The sequence below is a fragment of the Rhea pennata genome, chromosome 1, assembly GCF_028389875.1.
Source record: "Rhea pennata isolate bPtePen1 chromosome 1, bPtePen1.pri, whole genome shotgun sequence".
NCBI lineage: Eukaryota > Metazoa > Chordata > Aves > Rheiformes > Rheidae > Rhea > Rhea pennata.
In genome coordinates this window covers 69,948,217-69,974,612 of record NC_084663.1, presented here as the reverse complement: position 1 = coordinate 69,974,612, position 26,396 = coordinate 69,948,217, and the positions used below count along the sequence as shown (strand labels likewise).

The following is a 26,396-nucleotide window of genomic DNA, read 5'->3' as shown; positions in this document are numbered from 1 at the left end:
CCTTGAAATGCTCCTTTCCCTCTGGCCCTTTATACAAACAGACAAATAATGGTTGAACTTTGAATTCGGCTTTCTATGAGGAGAAAAATTCTGGATTAATTCTTTCCTCCTCCTCCTCATGTTTGTTTATATAAACTAAGATGTGATGCAAGTGACACTAATGGCCATACTGGACAACTGGTCTAAATCTAGGTGAAACCTGAAAGTTAACATCATTTTGAGAATGTTTTTGCTGTGACTCTTAACGTAAATTTGCTTGAAGTCTGAAACCTGGACACAGCTAGCTATACCAGAGTACTTCCTCCTTTTTTTTTTTAGAAAGCTTCAGCCTCCTCATCATTAATAAAGAGTAGTTTGAAAGAGGCAAATGGGACTTAAGGGAACTAAAGCCAGAGAGGTTGATACAAAGAAGTCCTAGTGTTTTGTTTTAAAACTACATGACCTGCAAAGTCTGACTTTCAATTCTGTATGTGATTTTTTCCATCTTTTTTTTTTAACCAAGCTTTGAACACACTAATCTCCTTAATAAAATGGAAAACAAGACATTTTGAAGCTGCCGCTAACCCAAATAGTAGCGTTTTCTCTCAGGAAAAATTCCAAAGAGTATCAGTGTGCAGAGTATTGATGTTCCTCAGTGCAGTGGGTTATTGCTGGTGGTCTCTTTTTGGAAATGATGCTTATTTAATGTATGCATGTGCATCTTGATGTTGAATTTCAGGCACGATGTTGAGCAATGGTAGTTAAAAACTACTTGGTTGCTAGTACCAGAAGCAGTTTACTGGAAGACTTAAAACATCATGGCTGTACAGTGACTGTAACGGTGAAAAGGTTGTCTGGAGACGGGTGGAAGACAGTCACCCTCTTACTCTTCACATTCTCCTCTTGCAAGTAGCACAGCCTTTTTTCTCCTCCCGCACCCTTGTGTGCGATGCTTTCGATGCACTTGAAAAAAAACAAGAGGTTCGAGCTGAACTGCTGAGAGTAGCAAGCGAGCACCGTGTTCCCGTTTTGGGGCATGGGAGTGTGCAATCTAGGCTCTGTCAAGTCGTATGGGAACTGGCACAGGTCAGTGCTGTTGGGAGAGCTGCAGTTTAAAGAAATCTGGGGTATACTTACTTGATTGCAGAAACGATGTTTGCTCGTGGTTGTGGACTGCAACAGGTGGTGAAGCACAGGGCCGTGGCAACATTCATTTGGCTGTGGGACATATTTCCATCAGGATTTCCCATTTGTAAAACCTGTGGTTAGAGCGAAGATACAAACGTGGGAAGGTTGGGTCAGAACAACAAAACAGACAGAAGAAGGTGGAGAAAAATACAGTATCATAAAGAACAGCTAACGAAATGAACTGTGTGGTGAAGCAAGGGGGTTAGAAGTACTAACTATGCAAAAAGTCATCATGAGGGAGTTTTATGGGTTTGAGGGAAGGTGCATGTGGGTGAACAGGGTGAGAGGTGTGAGAAGAAAAATGAAAGAGTTACACAGCAGTTCATTTTTTTTCTGAATACTGAAGAATAGTAGTACTAGACACTTACTGCATCCATGGTGAGTTACAGTGTAACATGGATACATTTTTTTTGTTGTTTTTATTCCATATTTTTTTTTTTTAGAAGGGAAAGGGTGGAGAAAGAGTGTCCTTTTCTGCCACTGATACAATATCAGATCCGCTACAGATGAGGATTACCTTGTAATAGTCCACAGCTTTTATTTAGGCTGGAATCGCAGTTTGTGTCTGCTATCTAGCTGAGGAAGAATTCTTGTATCTTTGGGGGCATATGATAACAATGACTTGCTACTAATAACATTTTCTTAATCAGTAGATAATTATTGTTCCAGACATTCTTGGCTTTCCTTTTCCTTCCCCTGTATCCTCCCCTCCTTAACCCTTCCCCTTCTCCCCCCCTCCCTCCCCCAGCATCACTCCTAAAATACTCACACCATTAAGCTGTATCTTTTTTTTTTTCCTGTATGGTATTGTGTCCTGTTGTTGGCAGGGACTGACTGATTCAGGATCAGTGGCAAAAGAATGAAAATCTTTGGAATCTGTCATCTTCTCTAATGAGAAAATTCTGTCTATAAAAAGGATTTTTTTAAAAAAAAAATAGGAATTTTGTCTTCAAATTTGTAATCTAGCAAGTTGAATGGCAATGCGTTTGATTTATCTTAATTCTCAGCTTGTTCTTGCACACATAGTATTGCTTTCATTAAGCCACTGTGCTGTAAGATGAAAAAGGCTACCAGCATTTTAGTATTTGGGCATATCTCTAATAAATATTTTTGACTAGCAAAATTGTATTGTATAAAAGTCTAATGCTGTCCGTACTTGGGATTATCTGTAACTGTCGGCTAGTAAAAAAAAAAAAAAAAAAAAAAAAAAAAAAAAAAAAAAAAGCTACAGTATATCTTTCTCAGAAATGTGAAATATCTTGTGAAAGCTGTTCCTTTGCCACTTATATTGCTGCTTACTACCAATATATTAGAGCCTCATCAAAAATAAAGCTGATGGCAGCAGGGGAGTTATGGGTGGATTTCCCCTCCTCCCCCCAGTCTCTGATACTTTTAGGGTGCAGAAATGCTGGGAGAGAATTTAGTATTTGTTTTTCGGGAATTTCCTATTTTAATTATAATCCTTACTTAGTTTTCTTATTTTTAAATATTTATGGGTCAATATGGGCTGTATTTCATTTTAAGATTCCAAGGAATACACGACCATTCTTGGATATGTTCACAAGTAAACTGTTAATATTTTAGGTCAGCTTAAAGAGGGATCATATAGTTAATTTTGAAGGTTGTTTATCTTGGTCTGTGACACTAGCTTGTTTTATTGTAAGCTGCTGTGCTAAGGTAAAAGGGAAGATTAAAGAGGAAGTGGAGTTTATTAATAGTCTCTTGAATCACAATGGTTTAGCAGTGTGCACAAGCTGACTTTGCTGTGGTACAAGGTGTGAGAGATGAGAGCATTTGTGATGAAAAATAAAGCAACAAAAACTGTACAGATGAAAATGATCTAAGCACTACGCATTTTGATAGTTTATATATTTGATAAATTATACATAAAAATGGAAATTTGCAAAAGGAGAGTAAATATTGTTGGCTTTACTTAAAAATTGTCAAATAGAATTTATGTAGTGATTGGTTTGAAAAAGAGCTAAAAGTCCAATAAAGCCTTTTTTTGTGTGTGTGTGTGGTTGTTCAGACAAGAACAAGTTGAAAACAAGTTTTTTGTCTTTCCTGAAAGATTAAAAAAGCACCAAATTTCTGACTTCAAATTTCCCTATCACTTCATTCTAAATGGAATTTTAAAGCTTTTGGTATAAACTCTAAAGATGTTACGCTGTACAGTGGACAACCACTTAGCAAAGACTTTTTTTTCTTCCCCTAATGTGAAAACCTGCTGTATAAATTCAATTTTACTGTATTAAAACTCACAATCCGATCTGCTAACTCTAAAGACTTAAGCTTTCAGTGCTAATATATTGCATTGCTTCCACTTAATTTTATGAAAGTGGTGAAATAGATATTTTGAGTACAAATAACAAACCAAGTCTATGTCAGATTAAAAGTAAAAATTAATATCTCAGAGGAGTAAAGTCAATTTGAGTCTAGAAATCTGGGAACTGAGAATTTTTTTTCCAGATTTAACTTTAAAGCTGATAATTGAGGAATTTGTTATAAATGTGACTATGGAGAAAAATCACATATCTAGATGATAAAAGGTTCTGACCAATGGTATTATTAGATAGGTGCTGTCTTAATAAAAGTATATGTGGAAATTATACAAAATGGGAAGTACTGAAAAATCAATAGGCATAATTTGGGTAAGTTTTTTTGTTTGTTTGTTTGTTTGTTTTTTAATCTGATCTCTCTTAGGAAGCCAGTTACCAGGCAAATGGTTAAGTAGTGTAGTAAAACCAAGCAATGCTTGCAGATGATAAGAATTAATAGCCAATATGCAAAGTTGAGGAGCTTAGTAGCAGCATGACCTAGAGAAGAGCGGCCAGCATGGTTCTGATCCGTCGTCCGCTGAAACGGAACGGGGAGTGCACAGTGACCTGGCAAGTTCTGCTGAGAAAACAAACGTGTTTGTTCATTCAAGTCATGGCAAGGTTGCAGGTTGCTTCCCAGAGGTTGTAAATGCCAGTGAATTGAGCAGCGCTCAACCCAGATCGTGATTTATTGTAGGCAACTGCTAGGAACTGCGCCCTATAAAAAGCAGCGTAGAGCAGTCAGACACACTCCGAAGTTGGATATGTGATATATTCTTGAGGATGTGCAGGAGAAATGGAAGTAAAGTACAGGTATGTCAGTAAAGATGTTGTGCAAGGAGCAATTAGAGTTTTAAAAGGGGGTGTGGTGGAGGGAGATTCTAAACTAAACTGAAAGATATGGGCTCGCTAAAGGAAATACCACTCTTCCACGTTACTGTATTTGACCTATAATTCAGCTCAGTTTTAGTTAGCTTTGCTAACCTCATCTCAGATGGGAGATGTCAGAAGTTCTTGAGAAAGGTATAAAAATGACTCTGTATTCATCTCTGGGAATGACCAGAAACTTTAGAGATAAGAACAGAATTTGATTGTAATTGTTTTTATGTAAAAGAGGAAATGAGCAGAACATACAAAGATTAATAATAATAAAAAAAAAATACTTACTGTAGGTGAATCAGCTCTGCCTCTCTGTAAAACAAGAGGAAGAGAAACAGTTAAAGACAGAAGATCAACTTAGTGATACAGAGAATAAGTTGATTGCAAGATAGCTTTAGTACAGCAAGGCAGGTTGTGCTTGCTTTGGGAATGCAGCTTTTGTTAGATATAAAATATTATCTAATGTATTTTTGACTGTTTTGTAGAGTAAATCTCCTTTCCGTTTCATGGCTAAAATATAGACAATTATTCAAATTATTATTTTTCATATGTGTATGTATGAAATACTATTTATCTATGGTAGTTTTGGATGGTAATTTGTTGTTGTTTATAGGCTTATGAAAGTCATTTCCCGGAGTCAGTTTTAACACATTATTAAGGTGGCAATTCTGTCTTTTTTTTTAAAAAAAAAAGAAAAATGTTTCAACGTAGCTTGTCATCCCACAGTACCTAGACAAGTTTGTCTTTGTGCTAATAATCATGTTTAGTTACAATACATTTTTTCTAGTGATTCAGCTGGTAGGTTTTATAGAAGGAATGTATCAAAAATTCTTCTCAAGAGTTTCAGTTAAATTAAAAGCTTGCTTAATTATTAAAGTTGCCATTTGGAACATCTTGTTCGCTTGGGCAGTAGATGTTGTTCTTTGTTTAGTCAGCTGTTCCTAAAGATAGTTCTATCAACAATAATGACTTAATTCACTAAATTTTAAATTATTTGAAGCAAGAACTATCAAATTGCGATTGGGGGCAGTTTCATAACAGAACTTCAGGGCATCACAGCGATTCAAATAACAACTGGGCTTGTTGATGCAGTTCCTTTTCCATCTGAACCATAATTTTCTGATTAGATTTGTATTACATCTGTGTTAAACCTCTGTCTTTTAGAAGACTTCATTTCTTACGCTGCTGTTTCTTTTCCCAGATCGTTTCCTTCAGTAAGCGACGACAATAATGAATGGACATATATCAAACACCCCTCCTGGTGGATATGGAAGTTATTCTCCTCAGATCAAGTAAGGCTGTGCCTTTGATTTTCCTTTTAAGGACAAAACCACTCAGTGTTTTATTCTTTATGATTTCATTTCAGATAGAGCTATACTTAGAAGAGAGCACTGGAATAATATGAAGGCAGTTTCTGTAAAAATGTGCAGTTTTCAAACTATGTAACCAAGCTGTCATCTATTATCTGATTTTTGTATTAATGTGTTAAGCTATATTGCTGAATGGAATCACCTGGCGCACACAATGCATTGCTGTAGCAATAGCATACTTACTACATTACTCACAGAGGTCATTTTATGCCTGAGATATTTAAGATCAGCGCTGAAAGAATGCATTTTTATGTGTCAAAGATGAGGCCCATTCTTGTTATGCTAGCAGGAAGTTGGATTACCTTTTTGTTTAGTCATAGGCAAGGATATTCCTTTTAGAATGAAAAGCGCTTTAAACTTTCAAAGCAAATAACACTTCTGTATGTAGGAAAAAGACAAAATCCTACCACAGCTGGAGTCTTTGGCGTAGTCTTTATTGTTCTTACCTGATAGTGATTTTGATTATTGATACTATGATGGCATTTATTTGTATATCACCCTCCCATTGTGCCTGGTGCTCTGTTAATGTAACAGAGGAGTCACTCGGAAGGGCCTCCAGCCCAGGTGAAACCTGCTTTATTATATTCATAAGGTGGAACAAATATTTGGTATTATTATCTCTATCAGTAGTATTGGAGGTATATGTAGGCCTACCTACTGGCAAGTTTTTTTCCATGCTTGTGTCTGTGTAGCAAATACATCTATTGTCAGGCTAACCAGAAATGTTTTCTTACAGTGGCTATGGCTCACCAACATTTGCTCAGGCAGAGAGGGAGCAGAGTTCAAGAACAAGTGCAAAAGCTCTTTATGGTAAGGAGGCATAAAGTCTCTAAGCTTTTATGTTAGAACTGTTTAAGTATTCATTATGAAACCATGGTGGAAATAATTTATATGCAAATATTTTATGTATAATCCTAAAAATATGTGTTTGTGCATGTGTATGTATATTTATATCTGTAAATAAAGAACAAAATGAAATTATTTAAAATGATTTTAAAGCTATAAATGACCTAGAAAATGTTTTGACCATGTGCTAAGTACAGAGCTTCTACCTGTTAACTTTTAAGGCAGCAATATATGAAGTATTTATCAGAAAACTAAGAGTGATCCCATAGTTAAAAGTCACTAAGGGACAGTTAGTTTAGAGAACAAGGCAGTCAAGGGGTCTCTCCCTAGCTCCACTGCAGGTTTCATGATGCTGTTTAAATGTCCATGCAACAGATATCCAAAGTGGCAATAATGTCTTGCATTAGTGTCACAAATTTAATTTTGGACTTATTTATTACTTAGAAAATTACTGCTTAATACAGAGCTCTTAAGAGCAAGAAAAAAGATGTTATTACTATTTATTGGACTTAAGTTCTACAGATTCGGTGAAGAAACTTGTTTCAAAGGGCCAATATTTAGTCTCTCTCATATTATGAGTTAGTGAGTAGGACACAGTAGTGTAGATGATCATGTGGTGTAGATATAGGTGTTGTTCAGTGACTTTAAGTCATTTCAACTTTCTGTGTCTAGGGTTCTTCCTTCTGTAACAAGAAGAAAGAAGAAAATATTTTCCAAAAGCTATTTTCAGTTTATAAATATTAAAATGAAACAGAATAATCTGTATACTGCCTGATTTCTAAAGCAATATTACGTTTCAGTACTCTTATAGTTGGATGTGACTAAATATGCGCCTTCCAGAAAGAGGAAATTGATTTTACAGCTGTTAATTGCCAACTGTAGATTGTTACTGCACTTATGTGCTTGGGCTTTATTGAGTGCAAGCTTCAATATTTGCTGCTAGATCTGTAGAGGGAGGAAACCTCAGTTTTACTGCGAGTGAAGTACTTTATTTGAGCGCTCTCCTCATGTCCAACTGCTGTCTACTGCTATTCTCACATACATCCCACATTCTCTGTTATGCATGTACATGGTCAAAGTATGTGAGAACAACAAAAAAATCACGTTTATATATATATTTTTTTTAAAGCAAGCCAGTGTATTTTTCCCCTTTTTGACATTTACTATGAGGAAAAAGTATCCAGCAAGCCATGAGTGATTTCTGATATTAGGGACAGTTGTTCCACATTGTGACTGCTGGGCATTTCTGGAGTGAGTGTGAGCCTAAATGCCCACCCATGCTAATGTGGGAGCATGGGCCATGCTGGCCAGCTTAGATGGTGAGGGTAAGGCCCTTCTCTGAGCATACACCTTTGTTTCTTACGTGTGAAGTAAGGTATTGAACACCGAGTTAAGATACGTTTAAGTATTTCTTTCAATCAGTCCCAGTTAGTCATATGGATAAACATGTGTTCGTGGTAGTGTATGCATGATCCGAAATCAGTTTTGCTATTTGACTTTAAAGATATAACCAGAGTGGTTGGTTTTACCAACTCTGATTCTTTACTATTTCTTCGTAAGTATAAAATCAGAGCATTCCAGCTTCTAAAAAAAAAAGAAGTTTTGGAAACTGTATAGTTTTGGAAAAAAAATAGCTTTGGAAACTGTTTAGGGGTGTAATTCGTTATGTTGCTTGCAGTGCTCCTTATTGTTGAAATTCAATCCTGTACTGTTAGTGATGCAGGAATTTATAGTTTTCTCCTAAATCTAAAAAATTTTCCATCATTAACAATACAGGACAAGAAGTGTAAATACTTTCTACATTAATAATTAAAGAAAACTAGTTCCTGTGCAATTTTGTAATATTATCTGTGCAGTATTGGTGTAACTGAAGGAAGCAACTCTTTGTTCTGTTTTGCTGAGCTAATGATTCAGAAGTTTAAATGTAACTCAGAGGATCGCCCTCTCTGTGTCTACTGGTTCATTGCCATGCAACCTGGTGACAGGCATGTAGTTATGTTCTTTAGTTCCCCGTGCGAATAGTTCTCCCTTCAGAAGAACCTTCTTGAATTTAAATTCCATTTCCAGATCAAGTTTAGTAAACACTATGGAGACCATTTTCAGCTTAATTTGTCTTGTGTTGGCCTGCCAGCTGTTGTTCCAGTCTGGTAACTGAGTGAGCATAAGTGAACGTGTTGTGTGAATGGTTACCTGCTCTTAATGATAATAGATTGATTCTATTAATAGTAATAGCTTAATGACTAGAAGGAGAAACCCCGGTCATGACCTATGTTCCCCTGCCCAACCTCTAACTTGATCTTCTATTAACAGAAAAGGAATTTACAGCAATATTATTGATGCTTGGCACATGGTTTGCAAGCAGCTTAGATCTGACGTAACGTTTTTGGAGCCCTGTTTGGCCTGCCATTCTGAACAGGCTTTTTCTCTCTGTATCAGATGTAATATTACTTAAAAATGCCTAAACTTTGTACTAGCCAACTACAGATGCCACTATTTGTCTTGGCTATATACTATATTCTCTAGCTTACGGCCAAATCACAGTGGGGGCAGAATGTAATTATGTTCCTTGCCAGCCAAATTGAACTGTTCCCTTGTCACCCACCTCCGCTGTGAACACATATTGCAGACTGCCAGGCCGGTAATGGAAATTTAAGTGGATATAAGGCGGAGAGAGATGTTCTGTGGTGTAAATCTGTATATGTTGTCAAACGCTTTTTTGGATGTCAGTAAAACTGAGAGGAATGGAAGAATGAGGTTTGCAGTGAAAACATCTGTTCTCTGCAGACTCCCTCATGCCTCAGTCTAGCCTGCTTGCCCTTTGGCTATCTACCCGCTCTGCTGCAGGTTAATAAACCAGAAAACTCTGTCAAAGATCAGTGGCTATTAATTGCAGTGTTGCTAATAAATACTAGTCTCCCTTCCTGTTGTGAGTGGTGCTGCTGTAATGGCTGGTTTGGGGTTAGGGCAGTGATAGCAAGATGTTTTGCTGTTTTGCAAGATACAATTTACTCTTGCAGGGACACTGTATAGGCTCTGGATTTGGCAGTATTGGTTCATCTTCTCTGTTAGAATATGAGAACTTCGCTGTATTGTTTGTGTTTATTATTGGCTTTTGAACTGCTTTGAGATCCATGAGACTGAAAGTCTGTGAAGCAGGTTGAAGGTCTTCTGGCTTTGATCTGCTCAGAAGTGGAGTGCTGTGAAAAGGCTGATACGGTTTGGTGGCTGAAGGCACTCTACTAGAGTAGTGTAAAGAGCTACTTTAAGAAATTTCTGCAAAGACAGAAGTAAAAACTCTTCCAAACTTGTTTTTTAAAACTGATGCTGAAAATGAACCATTCTGAGTTTAGACTTACCAAAAAGAAAAAAAAACAAAACAAAAACCAAAAAACACTTAACATAGTATTAAAGGCAGGAACTGTAAATGAGCAAAATTGTAAAGTGATAGTTTTTAACAGGGATTTCTGCATCCTGTACAAGTTCGCTTGACAAGCTGATTACATGTGTTGACAGAAATAGTAGGTGGTAACGGAAACCAGCAAGAGGCATCTTGCTAAAAAGTCTTTTTAGCAGATTACTTGTTCATGAGACTGACATGCATTTCACTTTTCTAATTCTTTTCAATTTGTATTATTCTAATAATAGTTTTTCAAGAGCATATGTTTTGAAGAGTGTGCTAGTATCAGTAAAAATGTCTTATTTGTGTTCTTTATGGGTTTTTAAAACAATACATCACAGAGCATTTTCATATCAGATCACGGAATATTCATCTATCAGTAAAAGGTAGAGGCAAGTGGCTAAAATTGAAGTATGCAGTGGTAAACAGCCTTTTACATCTAAACTGCTTAATTGAATTCAGGTACTAATTGAAACTACTTACCATGTAACTACTGCAGGGTAGCTCTTGTAAAATGAGTTGATCTTGGTTCACGTCCAGTGTTAGTAGATGCATCGCAAAACTGTAGCTGCAATTGCCAAGAACTGAATGAAGTAAAAGACTCAATTATGCTGGAGCTCAGAGTAAAGATATACTGGCACAGCTTTTTGAGTGGAGTTTTCACGCTTTCCTGCTTTTGCTGTGGTTTGTATGCATAAAATAAGTAGGCTGTCGGTGTCACCAAATGTATGAACTGGAGGAAAGGAAGACAGACAGACACAGAGAGAGAAAGCTTTCTGAAAAGCAAGGCAATTATGTTTTATTTTCAGCAGCCATGTTACCATTCTGCTGCATCTGTCTGCAATGTTTCTTCTTTTGTAATGTTTTGGAATTTTTTTGTGCGCTGTCACAAGAGAAGTGGTGAAGCAAGTGAAGAGAAGCATTAAATGATATCAGAATTTTTTAAATGCATTAAAAACAAATATTTCATATTAGTAATTAATAGAAGACTTGTGTATTGGATTATGCACTGATTATATATTGGATTATATATATTTTATTTATACATATATAAAATTTTACAGTTCAAGTAAAATGACTATGCTATTAGTTTTGATAAAATGTGTCAAGACACTGTGTAATGATAGCAGCAAACTGTCGATGACAGGCCTCCTTTTCTGGAAGACTTTTGAATGTCAATTGGATTAAGTCACCTATCCACCCACATCAACAAGTGAAAATGGGATCTGGGCTTCTAAGTCATCAAATCAATCTTGAATGTGTTTTTTTTTTCCCAGGCATAGTGAAAATTTAAAGAAAAATATATAAATATGTCATGGCATGAAGTTCAACTGTTGAGTCCAAATTCTTAGTTTGATAAGGTGATTCATGAGTATCCTTTGGTCTTGGGGCGGAAGGCTGGCCACAATGCCATTAGGAAAGGAGGTGGAAGTTCTTTCGGTGTTATGGACAATTTTTTATTAAAAACTAGACTGGAGTCATCACTACCTCTGCAGTTATCTGAGCTGCAAAAACTTGCTCACAGCTGCCTTTTTTCCTGTCTCAAACCATCTCTTTGTTTTCATTCCTTTCCTGTCTGAAACGAAATGTTTCCTACTTACATGATAGATCTCTCACTCAACTTGAAGGAGGGAGGCCCTGTCCATATTCTTGTGGGATTCATTTCACTATTTAATTCCTGATCTTTGTGTCTGAAATGGGTTTTGGCTCATACTCTCACCTGTTGTTGTAGCGCTAGCTTCTCCATCTGCCTTCTGCAACACCGCTTCCGGGGAGACACGCGGCACCAGCTGGTGCTGGGAACTGGGGCTGCACTGGGTCTTTGCCAGGGAGTGACACATGCTGGAGCAGCTCAAATCTCTTGGCATAGCGAGTTAGTGGTGCACGCTAAATTTTAGGGTATTATTAGGCACAGGATTGAAAGGTGTTACTACAGTTATCCCCAGACCACATCACAGAAGACCAGGTGTTTCATGAGTTGTGTTTTTAAACTCTCTTGGTTGTGGTGAGGTGCTAACAGTGAAATTGTATGTGCGTTTTTCTGTTGTTCAAATACCTTATTCAGAGCAAGAACTGTAGTGTGATAAAATCCAAGAAATAATCAGCAGATCGTAGACTAGGTAAACGAGTTCATTAAAAGAAGCCATCCAAAGAAGCCATTCTTGTATTGTTTGATACACAAATGAATAAAACTGGCAATAGACTTCCAAGCATCACACCTTCTCGGCTAGCTGATTCCACATAGTCATCAGGGAAAATGTTGATTGACAAGGTGCTCTGTAAGTGACAGTGTTTGCTCCTCTGATAATGAGACTTGTTTTTAAATCAAGTTTTGACCTTTTCTCCTGGATGTGCTGGTAACATCTCCCGCACTTTGCTCTCCGTCTCAGATTCAGCTTCTCTGCCTGCTGCATACGTTCTTAAAGGGGTATCAGCCATCACTCCAATGCAAACCATAAATATCCAGTAGTAAACAAAGTATTTTACTTAGTAATGTGTGGTTATCATTTATGCCATTACTCTAGGACTCTTAAAACAGCTTGTAAGTGAGCCATCTCTTCATGGATTGTCATCAGATTTCAGATTTTCAGTCCTTTTGTCACTGTTGGGTTCTGGTCATAGCTCTGACTTAAGGGACCTTGTGGAAGTCTGATGTTTTTTGTGGAACTGAAGTCATTACGTTTCCAAATTTGCCTTCCCAATGTAAGAAATACTCCCTCACAGAAGTAATTGGAAGAGTACCAAGTTTTTAGTGGAGTGAGGCAAGAATAAAATGTTGAGTCCTTCCATTTGTAATCTTATGTAACTTTTGTTTGTCTTCAAGTGTTTGGTTAAAACTTTTTATTTTCTGTTTTCTCTGATGTTTGACTGCTTCCAAAATTGGTATAAAATCAGTACCCCTTTCACAGCCTTTTGAAATCAGAAACGTGGTCCATTCCTGAGTACTGGTAAGTTGAATAAGTTCACAAAAACGTGCATAGTAGTAGCCTCAGTCCACATCAGAAAGAAGCAATGGTAGTAAATTCTGTGAACCAATGTCTGTACTCATTTGGAAAGTTTAGTAGCTAGTATATCTTAGGGTCAGGATTGATGAGTGAAATGCTGTGCTGCTTTTGACCTTATTCCTCTGCTTTTTGAGTTTACTTGACATTTTATTCTGTACAGATTTCTCTAGGTCGTATTTGCTGTAGACTGTGATTCAGAATTTAACTTTAGTGTCTTCTAACACAATCCTATGTATTTACTAGATGTGGTATTTCTGAAGGATGAATAATTTCAAGACAGAGAGGTTACCTGTAGTATCTGCCTTCCTCTCCATTGCAGCGGTGTTGGCAACATTCACCACTGCTGTAGGTACTTTCTGGCTCATCTCCAAAACCACATGAAAATTGCAGCCCTGAGCAGTGTGTGAGGTCTGCCCTCTCCACCTCCCTCCTTTTATTTGTTACCAACAGTAGCATATTTTTCCTTTCCATTCCTTCCTCCCACACCACACTTTACACTGGAGATGCATCTGATCCCTGAAACTGGTGTGCTAGTGATTCTTTTTAAAATACAAATTTGCCCAAGGATGGAAAACTTTCAGCACAACCAATGTTTTCAGTTAATGGTTTTATAAATAATCGGAAAAGATACTACACAAATCCATGTAAAAAATTTCAGAATTCTAATCTATATTTAGTGATAGAATTCCCAGTGGGATATGTTGTGCTGCCACAAGCCTTTGAACTCTTCCCGTTTTAGCTTCCATTCTTCACTGTAGAGTTTAGATCACATCACTTTCTTGGACTCCAAAAAATAGGATTCTCCAGGTCTCCCTGAATGATTTACATTACACAGTGTTTTTAATAGAAGAGCTTGTAAGATAACAAATGGTAACTCAATTTCTGATATGTTATAATAAATATTCTGCATAAATCTGCATAAATTTGCATATTTATGCATAATTGCATAAATCTGTCCAAAAAAAAGGTAAAAAGGAGTTGTCACCAAAGCCAATATCAGCAGCTGTTGGAGTGGTGATCATACCTGTTTGCTAATAAGCATAGGTGCTAGTGGATTTTTACTCATTGACAGCTTTTATGAAGTTCTTGTTACTTTTCTGTTGTTATTAAAGATACAGAAATTGAAGGATTCTCCTTGGGTGTCAAGTCTAGGCAACCACAACTTTTTGTTGCTGTTCATAAAACTCTACTTCTTATATGAACACTGTTGTTCTCTCCAAGACACAGCCTGTTGAAAACCGTCGTCTTACCTCCTGTGAGTGCTATGCTGCTCTGTGGAAGAGGATGTGTTGATCATTGCGATGAATGTTTCTGGATATTCCGTCCTAATTTGGGACAGAATTTTATGTGAATATGAGCATGGGATCTCTTGCAAAAGTTACTCTTTGCTTCTTAATTCTTTGGTAACCTCTAAATATGTCAGTATTTCTTATTTTATCAAAAAACATCTCCAACTGTTATTTGTGGGATTTATAAGCCTTACAATGGATGTAAAATATCTTATCCTAGTTTACTTTGGTATCATAAAAACACTACTCTTGTTCACTTACAAAACCAAAAAAGATAATAATCAAAAATCAGTATGTCGTGCATTCAGTTAATGGAAATGTGGCTTTCTTTTTAAAAAGAATATTTTTTTTCTTACTGGACAGCATTTAATTATTCATTTACAGTCCATACCAGAAGTCCGTCAACTATTCCCCTGGGAGATGCAAATAATCATATTTGGTTAAACTAGATATTGCTTTTTAATTCCCTTGTTTTGTTAGGAACAGATGGAGTTTACTTCTTCAGATCATCATCCAAACAAAAAAAGACAGGTAGCAAGTCAAATAGTACTACTCCATTGAATGTTTTGTTGAGGGTGTGCATGTGTGTGCATGTGTGTGTGTATTGTGTTTAAAAAAAAAAATCAACCAAAATATTGTAAGTAATATGCTGCAAAAGCAGAAATATTAGTTACAGCTGGATCCTCTACCGTGGGATTTCTAAATAATGGATAATAAAATTAAGGCATCTGTTTTAATATGTTCATGTATCTACTGCAAAATTATGCTAACCCATGGTGTTTTTTTTGTTGGCTGAGGGACATACCTCGCTAAGGCAAGCTGAGTGCTGCTGCTAGGTGGCAAGATGTCTCTCTCCTCCGAGTGGTGTGTAGTTGTCTTGGTGGTAGGCTTCAAGCCGTGAAGGGATTTCAGGAACTGTATTGTCTTTTATGAAGCGTGCCGAGAAGTAAAGAAACGCGAGGTGTGATTCTCAAAGGCGTCAAATATTTCTACAATTCATGTATGTTGTATATGTGCCAGATACTTTCCTTCCAAATAATATAAAAAAGCTCTTGAAAACTAGAAATGAAGATATTTCATGAAATTGAGAAAACCTACTGTAGAATTTCCTTGGACTTTTCTCGGTCACATCTTCTTGTTGCTTTTTTGCTAAGGCAAAACTCCTGGTGTTTACAGATTGGGCACTTCAGTGATTCTGGGGGCAAGGGAGAAGGGGACGCCAAATGTCACATTCAAATATGTCTCAACTGAGGTTGAAAATCTTATTTTAGTATTCATCTAAAATCGTTATTTATGTTGTAGGGATTTTGTGTTCTCAGCTTGGATTTTTTCCTTTCCTCCCCTCTTGATTTGATATTAATCTATTGTATAAAGTAAAAGGCAAATGATGTTTCTGATTTTGCAGCATTGTGTATTGTTCGGCTGAAAGTGTTTCTGTTTAGAGATATTGAGCATGTATTTCTCTACTACAGCATTTGGTTTCTTTACCCTTCATTCTTTCCCTGCATATTTATATATCAGTAATTCCTTAAATTAAATACATCAGGAGGAAATAAAGGATGCATCAGGTTTGTTTTGTGTGCGGTTTTGTTGCTTTCAGTGTTTAACAGGAGGATTACATGCATAACTGTGAGTACTTTTGCTTTTAAAGTGCATTCAAACAAACACAATAAGCCTGATACTAGTTTTTATACTCCTACCAAAGTAGCAAGCCAGTGATTTTAATAATCAGGCTTCACAATGAAGTATTTTCAATGAGTGTGCTGCTGCCTTCCTGTGCCCTGACTCACTGAAGAGATGCTAGCTATTATTTGTACCTACTGACTCTCTTCTCATATTGTTAATGTAAAGTATTATCTTTGTGTTGGCAATGAAGGTTTTTCTTTTAGAATGCAGAAATTAACAGCAGTTCATCCATGTATATGTATATACACAACTGATCTTATGTGTCATGGAGAAATATCCAAATGCAACATGATAGAAAGTTTGATGAATAATTATTCTTTTTTTTTCCCCTCTCCTCATCTCCTCTTTAGAACAAAGAAAGCATTATGCACGGGACAGCGCCAGCAGCATATCTGAAACGTCACACTATCATGTGGAGGTGAGAGAAGGGGCAATATACCAATCAGACCTTTCAGTTGTATGCATGGATTTTTGCCTATGCGATTTTTGAGGCTACATAGGCTTGAAGGCATATAAGTCTTCCAAAATATCCTGCCAGCCTGAGGTCACTTCAGAACAGATTACACTGAAATGTATCAAATTCTATAGCGATGCCATAGTGAGCAGAAGTTTTCGTGTAGTGGTAAATAAGCAGAGACGTGCACAGTTTGGCAAAGGGACAGAACTTCTCAGTGGGATCGCAACCCAGCATGTTATGCTGCCCTCTCTTTGAAGCAGCCTTGCTCTAAGGCTGAGGCAGAGCTGAAAAGCTCTATGCTGTTGATGAGGCACACTGGATGATATTTAAAATGAACATTTTGCCCAGTTTTAATCATCAGAGGTGCCAGAATGCTTAGGAAAGAGCTGAGTGTTAACCCCCCAAAACCTTAGGCAGAGTCTGCTAGCTGTTAAATGCATCTTGCCTGCACAGATTCTTCTCCTGTGTGAAATGCAAAGTATATGACTTAAGCTGCTTTGCAGAATTACTGCATATTGCTGTCATATTCTATCTAGAAGTAGATATATTTAAACCATCCAGCAAAGTAAGCCTGGGTGCCTGTGTGTAGTCTGTTAAGCACTTCTGGATGCAGTGCTGAGGCATTCTTATATGCCTTTCTCCTGCTGCTGTCAAGCTAAGTACCACTGTCGTGGGTTAAGCTGACTCTTACAAATGCCATAAATTTACAGGTTCTTTTTGCTGAGTTTTAAATTTAGATATAAATTGTTAAATCATGTGCAGAAGAGCCTCAATTTCAGCTGTTTATGATCAACTTGCAAATTAATTACTTGTGTGGCTTTTGATTATCTGTGTCTTTACCTATCTTTCATTTCTACGTCATGGTTTTAGTACTCTGCTACCGTAAAAAATCGTACTTGTATTTGAAGTGTAAACATTCCTGTGTGAACAGTCCATATAGTTTGCTTCTCTTTACTTTTTTAAATACTTTGATCTTCTCTTTACTTTTTTAAATACTTTGATCATATGTAGCATCTATATATTCTCCCGTCTGTCATTACTGATGTGTGCTGTTATCCTCTAATAAAAGCAAGCACTCTCAATGCTTTTTATTTCAAGTTACTTAGAAGATAGATGTGCAGGCATATACTAAATTTTTTTCAGCTTAGAGAAGTGTATTTAGGTCTTATATAAAAATATGAAACTGAATTTTTTTGCCTGAATAAAAGTGAAATAGTTTATGGATTGTCCTGCATGGTTAACATGTTTGAAGGAGAAATTATCAAAATCATAATGGCAGGGAGACCAGTTGAGGTGATGCTTGTAAGGTGATGTTTAACTTCTAAACCATTAATTGCCTCTGGAGACCATTCCAAGTTGATGGTGAGCAAAAGTAGATAATATACTGCATTTCTGCTGTGTTTTGTGTAAAACAAGTAACTAGCCTGTCCATAAGGCATCCCAGTCAGATGCAAACCCATCGTGGTTGCCATCAGCATGCTGGTTGGCAGTTCTACAGGGATGGCCATGCGCCAGGTCAGGCGGAGGTGGAGGTACATTGGCAGGGTGTTGCTGAGAAGCTTTCTCTGCTGCTTCCTGCAGTCAGCTTGCCAGATGAGACAGGTTTTCACTCCTCAAGAAAGCTAATTAATACTCAGGATTTAATTCTAGTTGTGATACCTGAAACATGACAAAATATGCCTAGAAGCCTAACTACTTACTGTAGTGAGAAAATGACAAAGAATGACAAAGAGTGACTTATAAAAAAAAAAAAAAATCAGTTAACTTAAAATGACATTATGGACTGAACAACCTTCCCCATGGCTTACTGATAGGGACAGAGAGGATGTGTCATATATATACGTATGTGTCATATACAAAGGAGCTTTTGTTCATGAATTATTTGTATTACTGTTTCCTGACAATTTGAATACTGACACTGCTTAGTGATAGGAATAATTATACTTCTTTTGTGTCTGTGTCCCTCATTTACAAGCACTTGACCACCTTTGTTTTGGACCGAAAAGAGGCAATGATTACAGTAGATGATGGAATAAGGAAGCTGAAATTGCTAGATGCTAAAGGCAAAGTGTGGACTCAAGATATGATCCTTCAAGTGGATGACAAAGCTGTCAGCTTGGTGGACTTGGAATCAAAGGTAAGATCTGTGAGTGGCAGTCTCTTTTTCAGAGAGAGAGAGAGAGGAAAAAGGGAACAGGCAGAAAAATGATGCATGTGAGATTTGGTATTTTAATTACCTTATTATCACTTTCCCATTTTTAACTGATGTAGCTTTCTGAGATCAGGATACTGAATATTAAGGGTTCTTTTTTCTCTCTCTCTCTTCCTGCAGAATGAACTGGAGAATTTTCCTTTAAGCACAATTCAGCATTGCCAAGCTGTGATGAATGCATGCAATTACAATTCTATTCTTGCATTAGTATGTAAAGAACCCACCCAAAACAAGCCAGATTTGCATCTTTTCCAGTGTGATGAGATTAAGGTAAGATAATAATGGAGATTTACTATGACTTACTTGAATTGGGAAAATGTTATGAATTGGCAAGCATAATGGATAAAATCAAATAAATTGATTCCTAGAAGATAATTCTGTTCTTTTGTGCTGATGAATATATTTTTAATGTATTTATGATACCAAGACTTATTATAGTATATTAATAAATGTAGTATAATATGTCCTGTAAGAAAGGAGTCATCTAACTAAGCTGAATCCTTAGTGCATGTACAAATATGTCATTAAAATGTACTATAAATATTGGTTCTCGGTCTCTTTAGAGGTTCATTTAGGTTTGCAAATGAGTAAAGCTCTGGAATATGTATATGGTATGCGCTTGCACATCTGAAGAAAGTGCTGTAAAATAGTTCGAGTTACCTGAAATTTATTTTAGAACACACACCTGAGTCCTGAGCTCTTACCTAGTCCATCTCTTTTATCTGCATTTTCTGTGACTGAGTAATTAAAGCTCCTCTGCAGGCCCACTTCATTATATCTCTGACCTGCCGGAGAGAAAATTGAAAGGAAAATACTATTTGCAAGAAGCTCAAGACAAGGACAGGGATTATTTGTCTCTTATTAAAGCGTTTCCTTCAAAATTCTGGAGTAAACACAATTTTTGAATATGTTTTGCAATACTTCTTTATTTCTGGGGTTGCAAATCTTAATTTATATTAATGACACTGTATAATTAGTATTTCTTGAAATTCTGATAAATAATTCCATGGAATTTAAAAAAAAATTCCTTGTTTATATTTTGTTATTACCTTAGAACAACAAATTGTTAATGTTGTTGTACAATTTTTGAAATTGGTTCAGTGATAGTAATGTGAAGATGACTGGTTAACTGTGAGACTAGTTGCACCGAATTTGCCATTGCAATGGAAATTGGGATCCGGAGGAATTCAGATGGCAGTATGTTAAATAATGCAGGGATCCTGGTTGAAGGCGGATTGGAACCAGTGTCCCCAGGCAGTCTCTTTTCTTTAGGCTTTTCTCTTTTGAAGTTATTCCTCTGTATACAAAGAAAAATATGGGCCACATGAGCCTAACTCTCTATCTTGAAGTCCAGGATCTCCCTTTCTTTTCTGGGCCATTGTTTGAGCCTGTGACCATACCCAAAGTTTTGTTGCCTACTCATTGGGTTTAGCTGTTCTTGAGATGTTAGGTCTTTATTCCTCAACTTCTTTTAGCTTTTGATCAGAAATTATATTGAGCCTCAGGAACCTTTGCAACAAAAGCTTAGTCAAAATCAATAATATTTTGGCAAATCAATACTTTCTTTAACTTTCATTAAACAATAAGTATTAAGAGCATCATTTACGGTGTTCTGTTTTTAAGTTCCTCAAGTACCCTGGAGCTTATCTATTTATTAACTCTGTAAATCTAATATATTTCTGGTCCATATTCTGGAGTATAATACTTCGTGGCCTGAGAAGTCGCATAATCCCTTTAGAGCCTAAAATCAGCAAAGTCTTTTGGTCCTAGCAGTTGTGTATTCCTCCCAACAACTTAGGTATTCTTCCTCCACCATGAGGAGACCTGGATAGAGGTGGGCCTTGTAGAATGAGCCTGGACACTGACAGATTCGGGCTTTGACAACTTGTATAGGAAATTACTCTGACAGTTGAAGACATGTAACAGAGCATTCACAATCCCACGAGAAGCTGTGACCTATTTAATGCAAGTTCTATTGAAATAATGTGTTAGATGTATCAGAATTTTACTTGTGGGTCACTGGTGGAGGTCACTCCACAGTGGTCACTGCAGTTACTGAGAGGCAGGAACCTACAGATTAGGAAACACTCTGAAAAAATAATCTTCCACAAAATCACGGAGAAATTAGAGAGCATCTTTATTTTTTTTTAAAGGCTACTTTTTTTTGGTATGAGTTATTTTCCTTATCTGTAATACTGCTACTGTCTGTGGTAATTTCAGTTATGCCTTTCACTGACACACGTAAGAAAACCAAAAATGATGTATATGGCTGGGAAAACAGCTTATGCAATGATTTTTAACTTGAGATCATTACAACTCTTTAGACAAATTTTCTACCTAGATAACAAACTCATCTTAGGTTGGCATTTTAGGTTGGAACGGTGACAAAATTACCAACTCCCAGGCAATAGCATTGCGTGTTTCTTTGTTCTATTTAATGTGAAATAATGTATTCCAGAGGTTTAGATACATGGGATTGGTAAGAGATTCAGGATTCTAAGGATGCTTTAAAAAAGATGCTTGAAGAGGTATTTATTTCACTCTCTGGTTAGCCTAGCTGATAACTGTTAGTATCTGCCTCTGTCTCTTTAGGCAAGCTTTATTCATGAAGATATTGAAAGTGCAATCAGTGACAGCAAAAGTGGAAAACAGAAGAAAAGGCTTGAAACACTGAGGTAAAACCTTAACTTCTTGTCAATATATAAGGTTGCTGAATATTGTTACGGTGGTCAGATGCTTTCTAAGTCTGTCTGCTGTTTTTTGCATTTTTTTGCTGAGTGGTTACATACTTCCAAAACCTGGTATAGCAGCCTTGACTTAATTATCTTATGCTTTCTCAGTTTATAACTTCCACTTTTAACTTTTCTAATTCCTCCTTAGTGACTGGAACAACTTACAAATACCAGTGCCAGAGAATAGTGTAGTGTGTCTCAGTTCTGCATATGAGTAAATAGTACTGAATTAAAATTAAAAATTTAAAACTCCCTAGAACTTCAAGAATGAGAGACCTAGAAACAAGGGCACACCTATTTTATGTAATAAATGTTAATGGTAGTTTGTTGAAAGGTTAATATGCAACTGTGTCTTTGTGTCTCCCTATAATGCTTAGTTTTGTGGTCTACATGGAAAATCTTCTGCTGTACAAAAATCATTTAAAAAGATCATAATTTAAAAAATTTTTCCAGTTACCTGTTAAATTCCACTGCACAGATCATTAAGTTTTCTTGTACTAGTAGACACTCCTATAAACAACCACAGAAATGCTTAAGTTTATCTGTGAATTTAAAATCAAATAGGTGCGTTTTACTGTGTGTGGGGCTACAAGCCTAAGCACAAAGGGGTAATCCAGAAGTACTCAAACACATTGGATGTGCAAGGAAACTAAATGAGGTTTAATTGAGGGGAAAAATGTAGGTCGGTCCATCTGGAGAAAACTGATCTGAACTACCCACCCCAGAGGGCTCTGAGGCCAAGAGCTCAATAGTACAGGACCGCTTAGCACCGGTTGCTCGCTGTAGTATTTTGTATGTGTGGGTATCGGGTCACAAGGAGGGACTCCCTTCTGGACGAGTCCTGCATGAGACTGGTTTGGAGATGTGGCAGTAAGCGTGACATTGCATTACCAAGTTACTGCAAGATTATTGACAAGTTGTAGGAAATGTGAAATACCAAGAAGACTGCCCAGGAGAGTGGAGGAAAGGAGCTGAAGAAGATGTTTTCTTGTTCAGTGTCCAAAGACAAAATAGTATCTGGTGTTTTTGTTGTTTTGGAATGCCATGAATGAGATAGGATCGTAAAGGGAACACTTTGAGGTAAAGAGCTGTTAAGTAGGGATGTGGGAAAGGGATGAGTGGATGGGTGGGTGGCAGGCCAGGGAGAGTTTTTTTTGTTTTGTTTTTTTTTCCCCCACCTCTGTTGATAACAAGCTGGAGAATGATTCCAAAGACCTCTTTTGATTATGGTATTTAAAACTAGATAAGGCAAAAATACTGGAAAATAGCAGGTGGGAACAGTCATACATTTGCATCAAGATGGAATGAACAGACTGCTGATTTGAAAGGGAAAATCAGTCTGTAAATTGAGTCATCTGAGTTGGCTGAGTTTTAAGGAAAAAGTTGTTTGACAACCTGTCAAACTTAGGAAATAGATAATCAGTTTGTGATGGCTGAATGGTAACTTCTAATAAAGACTTCCAGACAGTACGGAAGTCCAGCCATTAAATTGCATGTGGTGATAAAAATGACATCTCCTAAATCTGAGTCACTGAATTTACTTGTCTACCAGTTCTCTAGACAGTGTGTTGTACTGCTTGGAGATTTCCAGTTGGCAAGCGATGGAGGTTTTGGTTTATTAATATGTATTTTGCTATTCCCTCCTTGGAGTGGGTTTCCCATTATGTCAAATATATTTACACACCGCAGACTCAAGTATTGCTGCTTGTGAAAGTCTATAGGATACCCAATAAAACGGGTTGGTAGAAAAGATCATTGTAAAGCCTTCTTGTCTTCTCTGATTAAGCACATGGAAACAGAGCGTTTTTGCTTCAAGTGTCACTTCTGGGCTTTCTCCTCCTCCCTTAGGATGATATCCAAAGCTGACAGCGCCATCCCTCCGCCTCCGCGGGCGCCCGCCCCCGTCCCGCCAGGGACCATCACCCAGGTGGACGTGCGAAGCCGGGTGGCAGCGTGGTCCGCGTGGGCGGCCGAGCAGGGGGAGTGTGAGTATTTCCAAGAGGTGGCTTCTGCGCCGCGTGCTGGTAAACGACTGCTCTGGGCAGGAGGTTTCTGCGATGCCGGATAATAATAAAAACGCTTTGGAAAAACAATTCCATAAAGACTGCAGTAACTGAATCCGGATACAGAAATGGTTTTACTCAGTCAGCTGTCTGTCCTTGCTGAGAGGAGGCAGGATTATTCTCTCAGTCTAGTTTTAAATGCCCCAGGGCCCCTTTGCCTTAGAGCGATGAGCTGTGCATTAAGACCTCGCTGTCATAATCTGACTTGTCATTTACTCATGCTACCAATTTTCTGAACTTCTTTTCGGAGCCTTGTTTAGTTGCGTTTAGGTGGATGGGGGGTTAGGCTATGGATTTCAACCCAGGCTTTTACATGAGTATGCTAACATGCATAGTATTCTGTACTGAGCATAACCCTTGTAATTTGATGATGCCATATTTATTATTGGTAAATTTATTATTAGGTAAATGCAGGCCAGATATTTCAGACAATTAAAAATATAATCACCTGGATTAAAAGCTGACTAGAGATCACCACTTTTTTTTTTTTTTTTTTTAAGCGGTCTGTGTGGCTAAACTAGCCCATAGTTTTTTAAAGCCTTAACCAAGGAATGTGGTAATATTTCTGATTTTTTATTATTATTTTTATAATCTGTAATGGAAACCTTTTTTTTTTTTCTTTTTTAAAAAATAGATTAATGCTCTTTAGAAACAATAAAGCTCCTTTCAGTATTAAGACTGTATTAAAGGAGTAATCTTGGTTCAGGTGAGGCCTTTTTCCTCCCCTCTTCTTGTATAACAGATGCTAAAATTTTAGGATTAGATGTCACAGAATGGGTAAGGTCGGAAGGGACCTCTGAAGATCATCTTGTCCAACCCCCCTGCTCAGCAGGGTTGCCTAGAGCATGTTAGACAGGGTTGCATCCAGGCGGGCCTTGAATATCTCCAGAGAAGGAGACTAAAAGAATGTGTCAGAAGTAGGATTTGAACCCATGCCTCCATTTGGAGACTAGAATACTCCCAGGAAGGCAGAGCCTTGAGTCTGGCGCCTTAGACCACTTGGCGATCCACGTCATTAATCATTAAGTTTTCTTTTCTTGGTTTATTAAGCTATAATGTGACTCAACAACTATGTAGAGAAAGCAATTAAAAATATTCAGAGAAACCAGTAACATTCAGAATGTTTTCATCTGCTAACCTAAGGCTTTAAATGTATCTTGAGTAAAGGCTGGTTTATTCTTTTGTTTCATTTCTGCTCACTTTGAAAAGATTTCATTTATCAGTGGTTTCTTGGTGATCTGAGTGCCTGCAGTTCCTTTTATTCCATTCATGTGGATCTTTTCTACAATGTATTTACAAAAATCACTCCTGTTAATGATAGTAGCATTTAAGGTGATTTAAGAATGCAAAACTCGTAATTTCTCACAACGTTAACCTTTTGTGTTTTCAAATAAAAACAATACTGACTCTGTCCGTTGTTATTTGAAAATACCTGTTTTATTACATCATTACCTCTCATGTCAATGTGCCAGAGCAGATTAATCTGCCCAAATTCCTACTTCTCTTTTCTTATTATCTTTTAATTATAAACAAATCTCCTTGAACACTGTCTGAAGTCAGAGCTATGCACTTCTGTCTTGCCTATTTCTGCTGGAGTTGCTTTTAATGTATTTTGCAAAATGGGATAATTTCTCCTTGCTTTGTGTTTAGAATCAACCACTTTCTGCTGTAATCTTTTGACAGAGATCCTGGTACAACATTCTTGCATGTGGTTAACTTTATTTATGCAGCAAAGTAGACTTATCAGTATATCTAAGCATTTTGTGAGGCTTGGCAGGATTAGGTATTACTATTCAAGTTCTTCAGGTTATGCAAAATCCTTGCAAGGGCAATGGTGCACACAGTTTCGTCTGTGGTATGGTAGCATAGTTTCAAGCATAAGTGGTGTAGAAAGTCATGGTCTCTAGTTCTTCCTGTATGATGTCTTTTTCCCTTCTTCCCCTTTTCCATAGTTGAAAAACAAAGACAGTACCAAGACCATGAAGAAACAGCAGAAATGATAGCAGCCAGGATTGACAGAGATGTTGTAAGTGAGCAGCTACAAGTGATACTGCTTAATGTCCATGAAACGTTGCAGCTTTACCTCATGGGAAGACTTTTCCACATGTGAAATTCAGTTCCAGAGCAAAGCTTTCCAGGCAGACTGTGTTTTGTGTGGTAGACCTAAAATTGAACAGGAAGTGGGTGGTGTGTGTTTGTTTTGTTTTTTAAGCTAAGTAAAAAAAAAAAAAAAAAAAAAAAAAAAGAGAGAGAGAAATCAGTCAAGTTTTCTGCTGTGAACTAGAAATATAAATAATAATTTCATGAAGACCAAATTCATCAAGCTATGTATGTATAAACCTAAATTCCATCAAGTCAGTCAGACTTAGATATGTGCAGTATCTGGAGTATAAACACATAGTCATTTCCAAAGACAAATGTGGCCATGCATATGTATAACATAACCTTCTGTGACTGTGAGCAACAATATGGAGCAGGTCCCATGATGTATGCACCATCAAATACTGTCCTGGTCAACAGTTGTAACTTTCTCCTTTTCTACTCTGATGTTGCCATAAGCAACTTCAAAGGGTCTTGAGGGAAGCATGCTGGAGCCTGCCACAATGATGTGGATATGTTTTCCCTAAGGGAGCCTTCTTTTCTTCTCTACTTGCTCTTTGAAAACAGTTCTTCAAAGAGCATATCTCCCGCAAAATCACATTCTGAATTTCGACAAATACCTTAATACTTTCTACTAAAAGAGTTTGTAAAGTTCTGCCATTTAGGAAAATGCTGTCCTACACAGATAATTTACTGGAACTGATTTTTTTTTTTATGCTTTGAGAAAATGAATGTAATGTGTAATGTGTGTGTGTAGAGTGAATGTAATATGTACAGAATGAGTGTCATGTGTGAATGGATGTAGTTGAAAACTAAGTTTAATGATCTCAGTGCTTTTAAAAACTTACAGGTGGTCCTGAGTTTTGGATTTTTTT

The 26,396-nt window shown here is 37.1% G+C and overlaps 1 protein-coding gene across 8 annotated transcripts in view; it reads left to right on the top strand.

Annotated features, from left to right (window-relative positions):
- EPS8 (EGFR pathway substrate 8, signaling adaptor) overlaps positions 1–26,396 on the top strand; it is a 139,299-nt gene that overhangs the window by 75,874 nt on the left and 37,029 nt on the right. For all 8 annotated transcript variants that reach the window (XM_062591196.1, XM_062591179.1, XM_062591171.1 and 5 more), the window contains 8 exons: positions 5,566–5,656; positions 6,471–6,544; positions 16,308–16,375; positions 18,390–18,551; positions 18,747–18,896; positions 21,219–21,301; positions 23,207–23,343; positions 25,374–25,447. In XM_062591196.1, coding sequence (XP_062447180.1) covers positions 5,595–5,656; positions 6,471–6,544; positions 16,308–16,375; positions 18,390–18,551; positions 18,747–18,896; positions 21,219–21,301; positions 23,207–23,343; positions 25,374–25,447 — 810 coding nt within the window. In that variant the 5' untranslated portion in view covers positions 5,566–5,594. The remainder of the gene's footprint in view (positions 1–5,565; positions 5,657–6,470; positions 6,545–16,307; positions 16,376–18,389; positions 18,552–18,746; positions 18,897–21,218; positions 21,302–23,206; positions 23,344–25,373; positions 25,448–26,396) is intronic.